Source organism: Sinocyclocheilus grahami, unplaced genomic scaffold, assembly GCF_001515645.1.
Source record: "Sinocyclocheilus grahami isolate Dianchi unplaced genomic scaffold, SAMN03320097.WGS_v1.1 scaffold283.1, whole genome shotgun sequence".
NCBI lineage: Eukaryota > Metazoa > Chordata > Actinopteri > Cypriniformes > Cyprinidae > Sinocyclocheilus > Sinocyclocheilus grahami.
In genome coordinates, this window is record NW_015505462.1 from 1794490 (window position 1) to 1811878 (window position 17389).

Consider the following 17389-nt stretch of genomic DNA (forward strand, 5'->3'; position numbering starts at 1 on the left):
GGCTCCATCGCCTTCCTGGGGGTGGCCCAAAGTTGCAGCTGATGCCGTGCCGGAGCAGATGCAGAAACCGCAGCGGGATGCTTTTGGTGATGAACAGACTGGGGACCAGCCCTCAGCGGCCTGGTGGTGGTGGTCACACACCGGGGCATGATGTGTTTGATGGCCTCCGTCTGTTTTCTGTATGTTTGAGATCTATGACAGTGTCACCAAAAAGGCTGGCTCGGGAGATGGGTGCATCAAGAAAGTGCACTTTGTCAGCGTCGCACATCTCTGCAAGGTTCAGCCAGAGATGGTGCTCCTGGCCCACCAAAGTGGACATGGCCTGGCCGAGGGCCAGTGCTGTGACCTTATTCACCCAGAGGCAAAGACAGTCACCGTGCGCGGTTCCAACATCAACCCTTGTTCAGAACAACCCCCGTGCAATACAGTGCTTTGGCCTGATATATTTGCAGGATGGCCATTGTATGCAAGGTAGAGGCGGCCTGTTTAATGGTGAGTAAGTCTAAGCAGCAAAAGCTGACATCAGCTCACCGGCCCAGGATAGGAGGCATGCATGATTCTCCTAGACGGTGGCATTTTGCTGCACTGCAATCGCACTCTCCTCCTGAGGAGTCTCTGCCCACTCCCAGGTGGCCCCACCATCAAGGGTAGTGAGGGTGGAGGAGGCTGTGAAGCAGCTTCGGGCAGTAAAAAGGTGAATTAGAATTTGAAAGGTTGGAGAATTCCACTCCAGCTCGATGGCGGCCTGGGAAAACACGGAGTCAGACTCCGACTGAGCAATCAGCCCAAAGGGGTGACGCTGAGCTGAGGCTTAATCATCAGGGGACACTGGCTCACCCTCCGATGCAGCGATCAAAATCTGATCCTCCTCGGGAGCCCAGAATAACATGCAAGATCGGTCATGAGACAGTGCAACAGCATCACTCGGGAGCACAATGGTATGTGACGAGCAAGAGTAGTGGGAGGACCGTGGGGACTGACCCGGTGGAAAGCTTGCGCTATAATCCTCTGATCTACCAGAGCGCTAGTCAGTGTGAAGCTGAGTAGAGACAGAGGGAACTCAAACCTTCATGAAGAAGGAGAGTCATGATCGTGGCGTTGCTATGGTTATGCTCTCACAGCGACAGCATAAACCATCCACAAATGCAGTCTCAGCATGCTTCTCAGGCACTTGAGACTGCGATTGTGGCCATCAGAAGAGGCCCGAAAACAATTGCATCAAGAAACGCATGGATGGAGGCATGTTTAAAAGATAAGTGATGCACAGTGGCCCCCCAAAATATTTGAACATTTAAAAGTTACACTTAAAAATAATGCCATTGTGTCAGATTAAAAAAATATCATACCAAGTGTCAACTCTATAGCTTTTCTCAGAAATAATTTTCTGTTTCAGTTTTGATCTGAAAAGGTGTTTTAGTTGATGTATGTAATAAGTTCTCCTCAAGTTCACCGGTGTCCTATCAGAGTAACCATAGTATGGTTCAGGGGTGGGGAATGGCAGTCCTGGAGAGCCACAGTCCTGCAGTGTTTTGCTCCTATATATATATATAATTTAAAAGGTCACTTAGTTTGCAATAAATTTATCAAAAGTGACAGTAAAGACTTTTACATTGTCACAAAAAAAACTATTTCAAATAAATGCTGTTCTTTTACATTTTCTATTCTTCATAGAATCCTAAATAAAAACACTACCATGGTTTCCAAAAAAAAAATTTGATCAACATCGTCATTGATCAAAACCGTTTTAACATTGATACTAATAAGAAATATTTCTTGAGCAGCAAATCAGCAAATTAGAATGATTTTGAAGACTGGAGTAATGGCTGCTTAAGATTCAGCTTTGCCATCAATACATTTCAATACAATTATAAAATAAAAACAATTATTTTAAACTATAATAATATTTAGCAATATTACTGTTTTTACTGTATTTTTTAATCAAATAAATGCAGCCTTCATGAGTATGGTAGGCTTCTTTCAAAAATATAAAAAAAATTACAGACTCCAAACTATAGTGTACATGCACCTATTTATAAAATATATATTATGTATTGTGATTCAATATATGCAGTCAACTATAATTTATTTGAGCTTTAAATGGTTACATGGTGAATGCATCTTGAAAGCTGCTTCTCAGTCAAGGCCACTGAAATTTAATTATTGCCTCTTTTCCACTCTAAATACAGACTTCTAGCAAACTACAAAATGTTTAGTACTCATCCTTTATCACTCCAGATTCAGATATTTCTCAGCAAATCTTAGCGCAGATAGGTCTATCACTAGTATGCGTGGTCTAGCAGTTTGATGCTTGGTCACATGACACCATCATTTCTGTATGGCTCACAGCTGCTGTTGATTGCCTGCTGCTAGCTGCTTTCTGGGCAATCTACTGCCATCCAGGTAGCAGAGAGGGTCACTGTTGATGTATTCCTGAGTGTCCTGTCATGAACAGAGTGGAGAGCTGTGAGATTGATGGATCCCATCATGACACTCTGTGAACAGGGGTGAACTTGACTCTGGATGGTTGGTTCTCTACAGAACTGGATTATCAAAGAATTTATTCTTGGGTTACAGACTTTCTAAAGGACAATATTTGAAGAGTTAATTTGCAAAAACCAATAACTCCATTGTTTTTTAGTTTTTTTTTCAGAATTTTTTTTTTTTGCGCATTCCAAGTAATATCAATCAAACTGCAGTTTGGTTGTTTTGCTTAAGTAATAATAACTTAAACAAATACAGGTAATTTACTAAATTAAAGTTAACTCCAACAGTCGTTTTTTGACAAAAGCAGATAACTCCACATTTCATGTTTTAGAGTTTAAAAAAACACTCGTTTAATCTTTGTAATCTCCTCAGATGACAATGTAGATGCCTGACAAGCGTTGTTGTTGTTGTTGTGATCATAAACTGTATGGATGTTATTACACGCAATACACTGAGCTTTTCCCTCACCATTGTAACATGCTGCTTTTGCAAGGTTCCGTGAAAACGTTTCAGCTTTTATTTTCCTTTTTCGCCCTGAAGAAGATATCACAGGTTCATCAAGTTCGTCGAAATTATCCATCCTCGATCACTTTTAGTCAGCTTTGACAAAACTCCTCTCAACTAGCACGTCTTTTCAAAGTGAAAGTAGCCTTTTTGTCACCTGACCTGAATACAGCGCGCTGATTCGCTAGAATTGACTTGTCGGCTTCTGTTCAAAAACAACAAGGGCGATTGTCGGCTTCTGCAGTAAAATGTAACCCTAGAGCACAAAACCAATCTTAAGTCGCTGGGGTATATTATCGATTTTTCTTTTATGCCAAAAATCATTAGGATATTAAGTAAAGATAATGTTCCATGAAGATATTTAGCAAATTTCCTACCCTAAATATATAAAAACTTAATTTTTGATTAGTAATATGCATTGCTAAGAACTTAATTTGGACAACTTTAAAAGCGATTTTCTCAACATTTAGATTTTTTTGCACCCTCAGATTCCAGATTTTCAAATAGTTGTATCTCGGCCAAATATTGTCCTATCCTAACAAACCATCTTATTTATTCAGCTTTCAGATGATGTATAAATCTCAATTTCGAAAAATTGACACTTAAGACTGGTTTTGTGGTCCAGGGTCACAAATGTGAACTCGCGATTCATTGAAAATGGACAAAACTGGCTTTTTTGACAAAACGTGTTTAGGGTTCAGATCGTGCTATATGTGGAGAATAATGCACGGCAATCAGCTCTTTTTTTTTTTAAAGTGGCGTTTATCGGTTTTTGCAAATTAACTCTTCATTTGTTGTTCTTAGTCATGCTGGAGAGGCACTTTGTATGAATACAATTTGTCGCTATTTACATCTTGGTGCAAATAAGATGATATTTATACTATTTTTACTTGGTGCAAATGTTATCTGCCACTGTTTACACTCAGTGTAAATTGCATCCATGTTTTTATACTTACTGTGAATAGCCTCTGTAATAAAATCAATTTAATTGCAAATGTAGTGGCAGTGGAATAGATATCTAACACCTAACATGTGTCCGCATGTGTACATGCTCTGCAGTACAATCAGCTCATTCTTCATCACTCATCCTCAAGTATACAGAGGCAGGCAGGTAATCACATAGCTGAAAGATTAGTAAGACATCAGTACATTATATATAATAATTGGAATCATCAGTAACAGTACTGGGTTTGAGTAGATGCAATTTACTTAAAAGGCCCACGAAAGACTGGAAATTCTCTACATAAATTTAATTTTTTTTTAAATAATTTTTATAATCATTCAATGATTCACAACTTTTTTTGTCTTTTTAGTAATTTTCATGTCTTCTTTGTTCTTCTTTTAGGAATAGAAATGTGTGTACGCAGACACTGCTATGTTAGTATGTTAGTTTTTATGGGTAACTTTCACAGTGCAATCTGTTGAGGTTTGTTTTGCTTTTTGCCGCCCCTGCACCCGAGCATTAGTTATCATAAAGATTTGTTTTTATAACAAAACATTTATTAGCAAGTTTTTATTCATTCTGATATGTAAATCTATAATAAAGTGACTTTGTGGTTACTGAAAGGTTGTTTGGAAACTTGAAAATAAGAAGTGTTTCTTAAGTAATATAGCTTTAAAACATTTTACATAATATAATTTTGTTCGATTTTGCTGTATTTGGCTGAACAGTGGTTTGGGTGGCTCACCAATGTACTAAATTTCTCTACTACATAAAATAAGTAAGCATGACCAGAGTTCTTGTGGGGAGAATAATTTATTCAACAGGTCTTCAACAGCTATCTAAGCTTGTCAGTTTTCAAAAAATCTTAACCCTTATAAGAATCTTAGCTTCTCCCAAAGTTCTGTCTGTGAGACAGAACTTTATACCTGAAGACAAAAGGGCTACAAACATACAGTTAGGGCCTCCCGCTAGAGATCCTGCAATCTACAAGAAGTTCATGAGGAATGGTGTTGTGTGGACCATTTGGTTCACACCTTTACGGACCGTTTCTGTTGATTGAATCTGAGGCATAGACGCAATGTAAATGCATCTGAACTGAAGTACACATAATATTTCACTTTTCACATCTACTTCAGCCTTTTGAGTGTGTTTAAGCATTCATTGATCATGTGCACACTACTTTGTATCATAATTAATGATGTTCAACAACACCAGTGCTTGTAGGAGAGTTATTTTGTTTCTTCATTAATTATTCATGCTCGGTCGAGCAAGCTATATCTCAGCCTTACTTGCTTCCAAAACACTTGGTAAGTACATATGCATAATAGAAAATTAAATAAGTTAATATCTGAATAAATTTACACACCAAATAATGCATCTAGCTGAGTTATTTTTGTATGTGAAATGTTGAATTACAAATACCATAAATGCTTTTATGCTCACAGAATGCATTTTTGTTTGTCTTATTGATTCATACTGAGCTCAAAATCTCATGCACAGATAACCCACTCATTATAATTAAGCAGATAGAAATTAGCATTTTTCAAATGACATCCCCACTCATTTGGGAAAAAGCAGTCAATCACATCACTTAGTCGGTCATCTGCTGGTGACCTCCTTTGACAGGCTTTATTGTCCAGTTATGCATAATGGATCAATCCTCAGTCCTCATTACACTTTTTCAGTTACCCAAATTATGTTTAGGCGGGGGAAGGGATTTTATTAGCTGTCACCTTTTACTCAGTTCATTCTCTTTGCTCTCTCTCAGCTGAACTTCATCCTGTTCGTGAATATCGTGCGGGTTCTCGCCACCAAGATCCGTGAGACCAACGCAGGCAGATACGACACACGGAAACAGTACAGGTTTGTGCGTTCACTCCCACTGGGCATTCTGGACTTTCATCCATTTAAGTGCCTTGAAATTTTGAATTTAGTGACCCAAATTGTCTCTGTCATTACAGTGGCATCGTCTCTGCTATTAGATTTCTGAGAGTGGAAGCTGTCCCTACAGCAGCTATTAATTTCCTTATGTAATTTAGGCAAAATCTTTCATCTGACAGCTTGGAGGCAGAATTGCCTGTGGCTAAGAGATGTGATAATAAGCTTCCCCTCCGCCTACTCATTCTGCAGTTTGATTCAGGTTGTGGTTTTTATCATTCCATCATATGCTGAAATCAGTGTCGCATTTTAAAGACACTGGATATGATAGTTTTGATCTTGTTACATGCCGAAAGAAAAATTTTGGCTTCCATTTTTGTCTGGCTTAGAAAAACAATGCTTTTAGACCCTATAAAAGCATATTTGGGTCTGGCATGTCAAAATGTTATTCTGGATGAACCCTGAAAGAATCCAGTTTTGGAGCAAGCACAATGCCAGTGGATGTCCTTTTGCTTCGCTAATAACAGTAATCAATTTGATCATTGCTGCCTCCCTGCTAATTAACAGTACAAAGAGCCACAGGTGTCAGCTTGCAGAGCTGGTAGAAAGACATGAAGACACAGACAGTCATATTTACAAACCAACATCAACAAATAGTCTGTTTTGCTCAGCCAAAGAGAGCTTTGTTCTAATTTGAATATAAATAAATCTGTAATACAAATGACCTTGTACACTCGCACGGCACATCGTTTGACTTTCATTTGGTACGACATTACTTTTACTGGAACACTTTGGCTGATCAAACTTAGCCGGGCTTCAATTAAAAGAGGATTTATACCTCAGAATCTTTCAGCATTGCTTTTTCCCAATTATTTCTCATGTTTCTTTTCATGACTAATTTGCAAGACATTTTAACCTGCCTGGCAGGCAAGGCGTAGCAATTAAGAAGATGTTGTGCATGTCTTTATTCTGATTAAAGCCACACAGAGGTGCGTGGGATGTCATCCATCAAACAAAGATTAAAGACAAACTTTCTGAATTCATAATATAGCAGCTACGTCATACTCTGTACTTGGCATCATTGGCCTACACAAAATATCTATACAAAAAGTTTTACATGTTGCTTGACTGGAGATATTTCAGCAGCGGTCACATGGCAGTAAAAATTCTGTGTTATTATAAACAGGGTGAAACTGTGCATACATATCACTTAATTGTAATATAAATGCATTTCAGCTTTTTGACAGTTCAACAAAAAAATGTTTGTCATCATTTGCTCACCCTTATGTCATTCCAAATCTGTATGACTTTCTTTCTTCTGTGGAACACAAAGGGAGATGTTAGGCAGAATGTGAATGTGAAACTTTGTACCAAAGTAGGTTCATTGTCAATAGTAAAGTGATGCATGTAGCACTGCTTACTTAGAAGTCACTTCCAAACCAAGCAGTGTTTGGTTTGGTAAATGGCAATTGGTAATACTGGTTTATATTTTATTGTATTGGTAAATGCAGTAAAATCGCACTCAAAGTTCAACAGTCTTGAATCCGATGGGAAATGGGTATGGGGAAATTTGTCACCTTGTGTCCCTCATGTTATTTCCAGATCACGCTGATCCCCAATGAGATGATTGCATTTCACTCTCTGAATGTTGCTGTACAGATGTAACTGTACCTCACTATCTGTTTTTGTGTTCCACAGATGATAGAAATTCATACAGGTTTTGACACAAGGGTGAGTAAATAGAATTTTTGAGTGAACTATCCCTTTTATTCACACAGTATTTCCATTTCTCTCTGTTCAGGAAGCTTGCCAAATCTACACTTGTGTTGGTGTTTGTGTTTGGAGTGCACTACATTGTGTTTGTTGGAATGCCACACACATTCGAAGGTCTTGGCTGGGAGGTGCGGATGTATTGTGAGCTGTTCTTCAATTCTTTCCAGGTACTTGCATGGAAATGATGCCTTTATGAATGGCTAATGTAATCAGTGATTTTTGAAAGTCAACATGCATATGTTTTTCTTTTGATAATCCAAAAATCATAAATTCAAATTTGTATATATTTATAAAAATGCTGTGCATGCATTTTGCATTGATTAATGTTGGTATAATATTGATTCATAATAATATTAATATTGATTTGGTAGAAAAAGACAAAAAAAAAGAGAAGGAAAAACACTATTTACAAGCCACAGATGACGTGCAATTTAAAAAAAATTATCTGGCAATGAAACATTTTTTGTGCATTAAAAAGCATTTCTTAAAATACTCAACTGTTGCAGAGGAAGAACTGATAAAAAATGTAAGAAATGTGTTTATAATTTAAGCAACCTAAAAAACAAACAAAAAAACTACTTTGCTAAAGAAATGGGTAATGTTCTCTTACAGATTTTTTTCCTTTTTCATATTGCAAAGAAAAGGAAAAAATGGTTTCTTTGGGAAAAGCTCAGATATTTAAAACAGAATACAAAATATGCATGGTAATAATTTACAACTAGTAAATCTGATTAATATGGACCCACAGATTTTGATGGGAATTAGGCTGACATGTAGATTCTAGTTGCAAACTGCACAAAATAAAACATAGCATGTAGGACAGAGAAATATATTGATGGGTCAATCCAGTTCACAGCACTCCAAATAGGCTTGACATCTCATGACACACCACATTGATTTCTGTTTGAGAAGTTCAGTTGTCTTAAATGACAGGTGCTGGTTAGGTTAAGAGTTTTTCTATCTGGAGATGGATGACACGATTCAATGCATGTCCTTCCCAACAAGAATACATCACTTCCCTTTACACTTATGGTATCGTCAGAAACACAGAACTGGGTAATGCAATAAAATGATTTAATGAAATGCAGAAGCATTTAATTTGTTTTATGCTGCTAAATATAATATATAAACTAAACAGGTGGTCAGTGTCAACTGTAACTAATTAAATACCCAATATGAAAATAATGATTCTAAATCATTGAAAACAATCCGTGACCAAGAAAAAAAGTTCAGTTGTCTTAAATGACAGGTGCTGGTTAGGTTAAGAGTTTTTTATCTGGAGATGGATGACACGATTCAATGCATGTCCTTCCCAACAAGAATACATCACTTCCCTTTACACTTATGGTATCGTCAGAAACACAGAACTGGGTAATGCAATAAAATGATTTAATGAAATGCAGAAGCATTTAATTTGTTTTTATGCTGCTAAATATAATATATAAACTAAACAGGTGGTCAGTGTCAACTGTAACTAATTAAATACCCAATATGAAAATAATGATTCTAAATCACTGAAAACAATCCGTGACCAAGAAAAAATCATGGACCAGTGCATGAATTAACTGTGCTGTATAACATATGAAAATTTTCCAGAGATTAATCATTATTTCTCTATCACCAAATCAAGACCGAACTTACAAATTAATGTCTTTATACATGTTTTTTTTTTTTTGTGAAATAGAAAAGTCTAATTTCTGCAGTTGACTAATGCATTAATATTGCTCATACTTAGGATTAGAGATCAAACTGCTCACCCTAAGGATTAATCTGTAACACTTTACAATAAGGTTCCGTAAGTTAATGTTAGTTAAGATATTTACATGTTTTTTTTTTTTTTTGTGAAATAGAAAAGTCTAATTTCTGCAGTTGACTAATGCATTAATATTGCTCATACTTAGGATTAGAGATCAAACTGCTCACCCTAAGGATTAATCTGTAACACTTTACAATAAGGTTCCGTAAGTTAATGTTAGTTAAGATATTAACTAACATGAACAAACAATGACCAATACATCTATTACAGTATTTATTAATCTTTGTTAATGTTAGTTAATGAAAATGCAGTTGTTCATTTTTAGTTCATGTTAATTCAAAGTGCATTAACTAATGTTATCAAGCACAACTTTTGATTTTAATAATGCATTAGTAAATGTTGAAATTAACATTGACAAAGATTAATAAATGCTGTAGAAGTATTGTTCATTCGTAGTTCATGTTAACTAAAGTAGTTAGTTAACTAATGTTAACTAATGATCCATATTGTTAAGTGTTACCGATTAATCTTTGCCACATAAATTATCCTGCACCATAAATAATAATTTAAAAAAACATTAATTTTCTTTGCTAACATCTATTTTTGTTTTCCTATAGGGCTTCTTTGTGTCTATCATCTACTGCTACTGTAATGGAGAGGTGAGCATCAGCAAAGCTGCTTATTCACAGTAATAAGGGGGGTTATCACAGGATGTGCTATTGCATTCAGTGCTGTTTTCTCATAGTTTTTGGACATGTGTCTCTGTCACACATGTATGGACTTCTTATTTCTTGTTTTCTGTTATGCTGGTGCGCCCTGTACACAAATAATCATAGACCACACTCTTAAAAATAAAGGTTCTTTATTGGCATCTATGGTTCCATGAAGAACCTTTAACATTCATACACTCTCAAAAATAAAGATTCCAAAAAGGGGTTTTCAAAGCAATGCTAGAAGAACCAAGTTCTCCAAAGAACTTCCACTTCATAGTTGAAAAAGGTTCTTTAGATTAGTAAAATGTTTTTACACTTAAGAAATAAAAAGGTTCTTTTAAGAACTGTTCACTGAAAGGTTCTTTGGGGAACCCAAAATGGTTTTGGGATAGTCTGGGCCATGAGGAATCCATTTCTTGTATACTTGATGGCTCGGGAATTTCGAGGCTGCATTTGAATGTGGTCTTCAAATAAAGCCATCGAAGGATGCAGCCTCTGAATTGGGATACAGCTGCAGTGGATCTCACACACTAAGAAGAGTTGCACACTTGACATGTTCTAGTTAAACTGCTGTTGCCTACCTTCTGGCGGTGTCTGCGCACTAAAACCAAGGACGATGAGCTTTATTCTTGTAGTGTGCGCTTGGCTTTATGGTGTCTTGTGTAGAAAGCCCGTTTTTCACTGAAGTGAAGCAGGGTTGAGACTGGTTAGTATGTGGATGGGAGACCTTCTTGAGAAAACTAGGTTGCTGTCTGACAAGGTATTAGCGAGGCCAGCAGGGAGTGCTCACCCAGTGGCCGACTCAGTCTTTCGGATGAGATGTTAACCTGGCCCTGACTCTCTGAAAGTCATTAGTAATCCCAGGGGGCTTCTGGGCTTCTACAACCCTGGCATGCCGGCCAAAATTGCTCTTTGGCCTCCATCCATCAAAGCCTCCTACTATTTAAATTGATTGGCTCCATCACTTGGTCTCCACTCCACCAACAGTCAGTGTGTGGTGGGCGTTTTGGCACGCTATGGCTGTCTTGCTTCAGCCAGGCAGATGCTACAAACTGGTGGTGTTAATGGAGATCCCACCACCCACTAAAAAGCTGTGAATGCTATGTAAATGTAACAATATTGCTATTAATTTAAACATACTGTAGTTCAACTTAAGCACTTGAGCTAGTTTTAAAACAATAGACAAATCAGAACAAGCTTTGGGAAGAACAAGTGTGGAGTTTTAAGTGTTCACCAATCCAACTGTTGGGGTAGGCTGTTGTTCTTTAATCTGTTTTGACCTGTCTAGTTGTTGAATGCCAAAATCAGCCTTGTGCAAAATTCAGAATTAAAGGGGTCATATGATGCGATTTACATTTTTCCTTTCTCTTTGAAGTGTTACAAGCTCTTGGTGCATAAAGAAGATCTGTAAAGTTAAGAGTCAACCACGCCTACCTAAAACGGCTCGTTCTAACACGCCCCCACATGTATATGTCACGATGTAGGAAGATTTGCATAACGCTGCCCAAATGTTCACGCAAAGAAAGAAGGTGTAACTTTTATTCTCGCTGTAGTATTGTTGCTGCCGCCATGTCGTGAAGACGCTGTCTTTCATTGTGAAAGCGAAACTACTTTGTTTGGCCTTCCAAAAGAGGACGATATCCACTTCGTCATGCCTAGAGCTGTTCCGTGCTGGTCGCAGAGGAAATACATCAACTTCGCGCTGTGGATCGCTGGATCGGCTTTCACTGTGAACGAAGCGGAGTCCAGCCCAGGGGCGTCACATGTGGTTGCCACAAACCCGCCAGCCGCTCCTTCGTCGAATCCGCCGGCCGCCGCTCACTCTAGCCCGCAGGCCTCCGTTCACTCAAGGCCGCCGTGTGATGCTGTGTTTTGTTGCGAAAGCGAAACTACTTTGTTTGACCTTCCAAAAGAGGACACGGCTAGAAATCAGTGGTTAAGTTGTATTTACAACACTGTTCCAGAACCGTTCAACCCAAATATTCAGATATGTGCAGCACATTTTATGGAGAACTGTTTCCTCATCCTGGAATAATATACTACAATGCTGGCTGTTCTGACTCACTGACTGTAAGTAAGTTTTTTTTATATATAAAGAATTTGCCACTGATGATTCAAATGCGAGTTTTAAGCAGTGTAGAGTAGCGCTTGTTGTTTGCCATTTCTACATGATGCAACGCGTAAAAAGACAGTATAAGTCATTGTAATCCGTAATTATGTCCCCACTGGATGCAACAAATGCCTCATTTATAATGGGTTTTAATGTTTTTGTCTCGTTGCTCCGGCCGGACAGGGCATCACAGTATGGTAGGGGCATAACATTTCTGTCACACGCTTGAGGTATTCGGCCAATCACAATGCACTGGATAGCTGGCCAATCACAGCACACCTCGCTTTTCAGACCGATGAGCTTTGTAAAAATGGACGTGTTTCAAAAAGGTGGGGCATAGAGGAGAAACAATAATGTACATTATGTGGAAAATAATGTGTCTTTTGAAACTTAAACTGCATAAACAAATTTCATTACACCAAATACACAAAATAATGTTATTTTTGGCAACATCATATCACCCCTTTAAATGACTAGCACCTTTTCAATTCCTGAGTGTGAGTTTGAATTGAATTGGCTACACCATTTGGAATGACAGGAAGAAGAATTTACTAAATTGTATTTGAAAGAAATTTGTAACAGGTAAGGGACAGCAGGGCACAACCTAACTGACTTTCTCAGTTTGGTGAAAATCCACATGGAGTTCAGACTCAGAATATAACTTTTTTTCCACATTAATTTCACACTTGTCTAGTACAAATATGTGTTTTTTCATCATTAAAGTGTATATTTTTTCTTTATTTACCCCAAAAGAATGGAAGTGAAATGTGACAACATGCCCCATAGGTACATTGTTTTTAATATAGACAATTTTTAATATAACTCCGACTGGATTCGTCTGAAAGAAGAAAGTCATATACACCTAGGATGACTTGAGGGTGAGTAATTTATGGACTAATTTCATTTTTGGGTGAACTAACCCTTTAAGTTCTGGAGAAAAATAGAGCAGACGCTGGACAAAGATGAAGCTATCTAGAGTGCATGTGTCGACTGCCTGCGTTCGCGTACCACTCAAATGGAGTATACTTTGAAAGGCTGTGCGTTCAGCTGTACAAAAACGAAGTACACTTTGGGCTTAACACTCTAGTGGGCAGGGCCAAAGATGCAATGATGTAGAAGTAGGCATTGATCTGATTCTGCTGAGGCAGGCTTTCTTTTCACTATTGCGTCATAATGTGACAAAATCTGAAACCATTTTGAGTCATTTTTTAATCTTGCTTTCAATAAAAGCTGTTTTTGGACTAATGAGGAAGTTTTGAGCTCTGAAACTCACAGGATGTTTTTATAGTACAATAACCTCTTACATGTCAAAACATTAAGGAAAATTGGATTTCTCAATTCATGACCCCTTTAAAATTCAAACATGAATTTAAGGAAGGAGATCTAAAAATAAAACTTATTTTATTTAGCTAGAAAAGCAAACTTTACATTTTGGCCTGTTTGTAAGATTTGAAGGAAGTTTTATAGACAAGAAGGATGGATGAATGTTTTATTTTTATTTTATATTTAGTTCATATATAATCTAGAAAGCCGTAAACACTTATGGCTTAATGTACTAAGATCCATACAGGCAAGCAGACGTGCTCAAAACGCAATGCGTTAAATTGCACGTTGTGTTCATATACTGGTTCATATACTATATCTGCTTGCCTTGTATTAGGCCTACATTGTATTAATAAACTGTATATCGAATTTTGAATCTTTTAATAGCATATTCATATAAAAAATTTATATATATAGCATATTAAAAAAATTGCAAGTGATGTCACTTGCGGAAGCGCAGGTGTCTGAGAGTACAAGTCTGAGAGTGCAAGTGCATGTCTGCAGGCAGACCCTTCTCACAATGCTTATCGCTGCAACCTTTCATGCGATGGGAGTAGATCTAAATATAATGCTATAATCTAAATATAATGCTATAATCAACACTCTCCATGATTAGCTCATCTCAACAGCAGTAATAGTAAAAACAGTAAAAATTTTGAGAGAGCTCCACATGTAATGCTAATTTCATATGCAGATGATGATGCTTAGCCAAGATGTTAGCCAGTCATAGCAACGTGGCGTTTCCAGTGAAGTCTCACAGCAGACACGCCCCTTCAAACAGAGTGTTCAAATCAGAGGGCAAAACCAGGGTAGAAAATGTCCTTTTATTTCTAAATTCTGACAATTTTTGATGTTCTTCATCAGAATCAGAATCAGAATCAGAAGAGCTTTATTACCAAGTATGTTTACACACACTCAGCCAGGTTTCAGTGAAGCACAGTGCAGCAGAGTTAGAAAAGTCCTTGATGGTGCGGGTGAGGAGAAGAAGTTCATCCGTTTTGTTAGGAAGGGAACGGACATTCGTGAGATGAATGCTTGGGAGCACAGTCCGAAAGCCGTCTTTCCCTCTTCTGCGTCTGCACGCGCGTTTGAACAACACCGCTGTACCTCCGACTAGAATGTCCAACAAAACGTCTGAATAATCAAAAACCGGAAAAATGTTGTCCGGGATGTGCTGCTTAATGTTAAGGAGTTCGTCTCTGGTAAAACTTATAGAAAAAGAATGATAAAACACAGAACAAACAAACAAAAACAATAGAAGAATTGCGGCGCTCAGCGTCCTTGCTGCCATTTGCGGCGCCATGCTGGTAATTCATGCAGTGAGCAAAACAGTAATCTATGTGGGCTAAACTGCGGATCATTTTCCATTGAAATAATATTGTAAAGTCACTGTGCATTTCAACATTTAGGGTCCTTTAGCATCTAACTCTGATCCCCAGGTCCAGACTGAGATCAAGAAGACATGGACAAGATGGAACCTTGCGTTTGATTGGAAGGGCCCGGTGGTGTGCGGGAGCTACCGCTACGGCTCTGTGTTGACGGGCCTTAACAACAGCACCAGCAGTCAGTCCCAGCTGGCTATCGGTGGCCCAGGCACCTGTTCCACCACGCTCTTCTCCAGCCGAGTCTACCGCAGCAGCTGGGGGCCAACTATCAGTGCCCATGCCACCTTGCCAGGCTATGTGTTCAGTTCGGATGCTGACAGCTTGCCACCATCCATTCCCGAGGAGCCAGAGGACAGTACAAAGCAGGTCGATGACATCCTGCTGAAGGAGTCCCTGCCCACGAGGGCCAGCAGTGGCCTGGAGGATGACGAGGAAACTCTGTAGATAATGGCGCAGTGATAGACAGACAAATTGGGTGTAATAGCACATTGGGCATTGGTTAAAGAGCAAAAATGACAGTTCGTCGCCTGCAGTGCACACTGCTTTGGGTGGCAACAGCACCTCTACAACGGACACTTCCTGTTCAAGCTGTGACACATAGTTTGGTTTTTGACACATTGCCATATGCAGACAGATTGATATGTTCATGGCAAGATATTTCCACTCATCACTATAACAAAAAATATTCAAAGCTATGGAAATGCTGATGAATAAAGTTTCTTGTTGCTTCATGCAATTCTTAAACTGCCAGCTGGACAATGTGAATATTTTGAGTTTTTTGATTTTCAATTGTAATGCCAACTATTTATTTTTGAAATCTGGTTTCAATTACTAAGATGTCATCAAGTCAAGAGCATGACTTCCACACATTTGTGTAGACCATAGAAGCAACGCTCAGGATAATTGATTTTTATTAAGGACTATTGAATGTTGGGGTGAAAATAAATTTAACAAGGTCTCCATTGTCCTTCATGTATTCCATTACAGAGTAAAAATTTTAATAATTTAATACAATTTATTTAAAATGCATAAAAAAATCTGACAGTGCTGGTTTAGTTCTTAAATGTAAGAGTTACTTTCCACTTTATCACCGACATCACATCATGGCAGTTTGAGGTTGTTTAGATCAGAAACTCAGAAACTGTAGCAGCATGTCAGTCACCTCAGAGGCCCTGTTTACACCTGGTATTAAGATGCGTTTTGGTTGATCCGATCACAAGTGGACAATGCTAAATGCAGGTGTGAACGGGGTGTAAAAAGTTTTGAGCTTGTTGACTTTCAACCACTTCCAGAGGTTGTCAAAACCGCATACGATCGTATTGCTTGCATAGTGTGGGCGCTCGTGGTCAAATGAATTCAAACAGCCACAAAAGACCACCTCTTCTTTGCTTACTGACCTAATTCTAAAACATCACAGGATGTGTTGTTGAAGTGTTTTAGCCAGACAGTTTTTAATCTTTGCCATCTTAAAATCGTAAGTTTGGTGTAAAGGCAAAAAAATGCCAATGTTGTCTTACCAGTCCTGATTCTAAAACACACTCACAGCGTTCAACATTGTTTTGCAGCGATCATAGCAGAAATGAAAGCTGCTCTCCGTATTGTTTTCTGTTGTCTCCTTTCATGTACTAAGTTGTGTGAGCCTATTTCGCAATATTAGCTCAAAAGATCAGAAAAAGCCCACACATACACTCACCAATAGACCCTCCCATCAAAATCAGGACTGAAGTGGTCGAAACTGGACAAAAGAGATGGATTAAAACCCCAGGTGTAAATGGGAATGTGTCTGCCTTGTCTACTTGTGATCCGATTGACCAAAATGTATCTTAATACCAGGTGTAAACAGGGCAGAAGGTTAATTAGCAACAGACCAATCAGGTGTGGGTGCGATGAGAAGAGACAGGACTAGCAACGGTAACCTTGCTACGGACTTATATATATATATTTTTTTCAGAAATTATTGATATTTTTTATTTAAAATGTTTTTGAATTGCACCTATTTTGAAATTTTTATGGTTCCTAATATTGTTTTGGGAGTTTCCTACAATAGGTTTACATGCATGCAAAGTCAAAAAACGATTTTGTTTTCTCAAAATATGCTTTTAATATCACCTCATTTTCCACCGATTCTCAAACGATTCGTTCGAAGCAGTTCTAAGATTCAGTCTCTAAACCCCTCCTTTCTGTGAGCCTACTCTGCTCTGATTGGTCAGATGGCCCAGTCTGTTGTGATTGGTCTACCGCATACAGCGCATGTCGGAAACGATACACCCATTGCCATAGTTCCGCATTTTGAATGCTCGATAAAAAATATAAACATCTATTATTTATCATGCTTACAGGTTATGATTGAGTGGAGTGTGCTGGTCCAAATAAGCAGGGTACTGATCCATCTTTCTAGAGCAAGCGTTTTGTGAATCCTGCTTTGAGATTAGAGAAGCAGACATCAGTAAAATGACGGGAACACAAAAAAGATTGGGGTTGTACTGCTGTGGTACAGTGGAAAAAATGGCTGGCTAACGT

General features: G+C 38.2%; 1 protein-coding gene across 1 annotated transcript; it reads left to right on the plus strand.

Moving 5' to 3' along the window:
- The first annotated feature begins 553 nt into the window (after positions 1-553).
- On the plus strand, positions 554-15662 carry LOC107600418 (parathyroid hormone 2 receptor-like). The gene is made up of 5 exons (XM_016292313.1): positions 554-694; positions 5700-5794; positions 7611-7749; positions 9956-9997; positions 14924-15662. Exons 1-5 carry the CDS (start codon positions 554-556, stop codon positions 15311-15313), a joined length of 807 nt encoding a protein of 268 aa, XP_016147799.1. The 3' UTR covers positions 15314-15662.
- Positions 15663-17389: the final 1727 nt, after the last annotated feature.

Excerpts from the sequence above, each read along its gene's own strand:
- LOC107600418 (XM_016292313.1), top strand. The coding sequence starts at position 554 with ATGATTCTCCTAGACGGTGGCATTTTGCTGCACTGCAATCGCACTCTC. Across the intron at positions 5,795-7,610 it reads GACACACGGAAACAGTACAG|GAAGCTTGCCAAATCTACAC; the intron begins GTTTGTGCGTTC and ends CTCTCTGTTCAG. Across the intron at positions 9,998-14,923 it reads ACTGCTACTGTAATGGAGAG|GTCCAGACTGAGATCAAGAA; the intron begins GTGAGCATCAGC and ends TCTGATCCCCAG.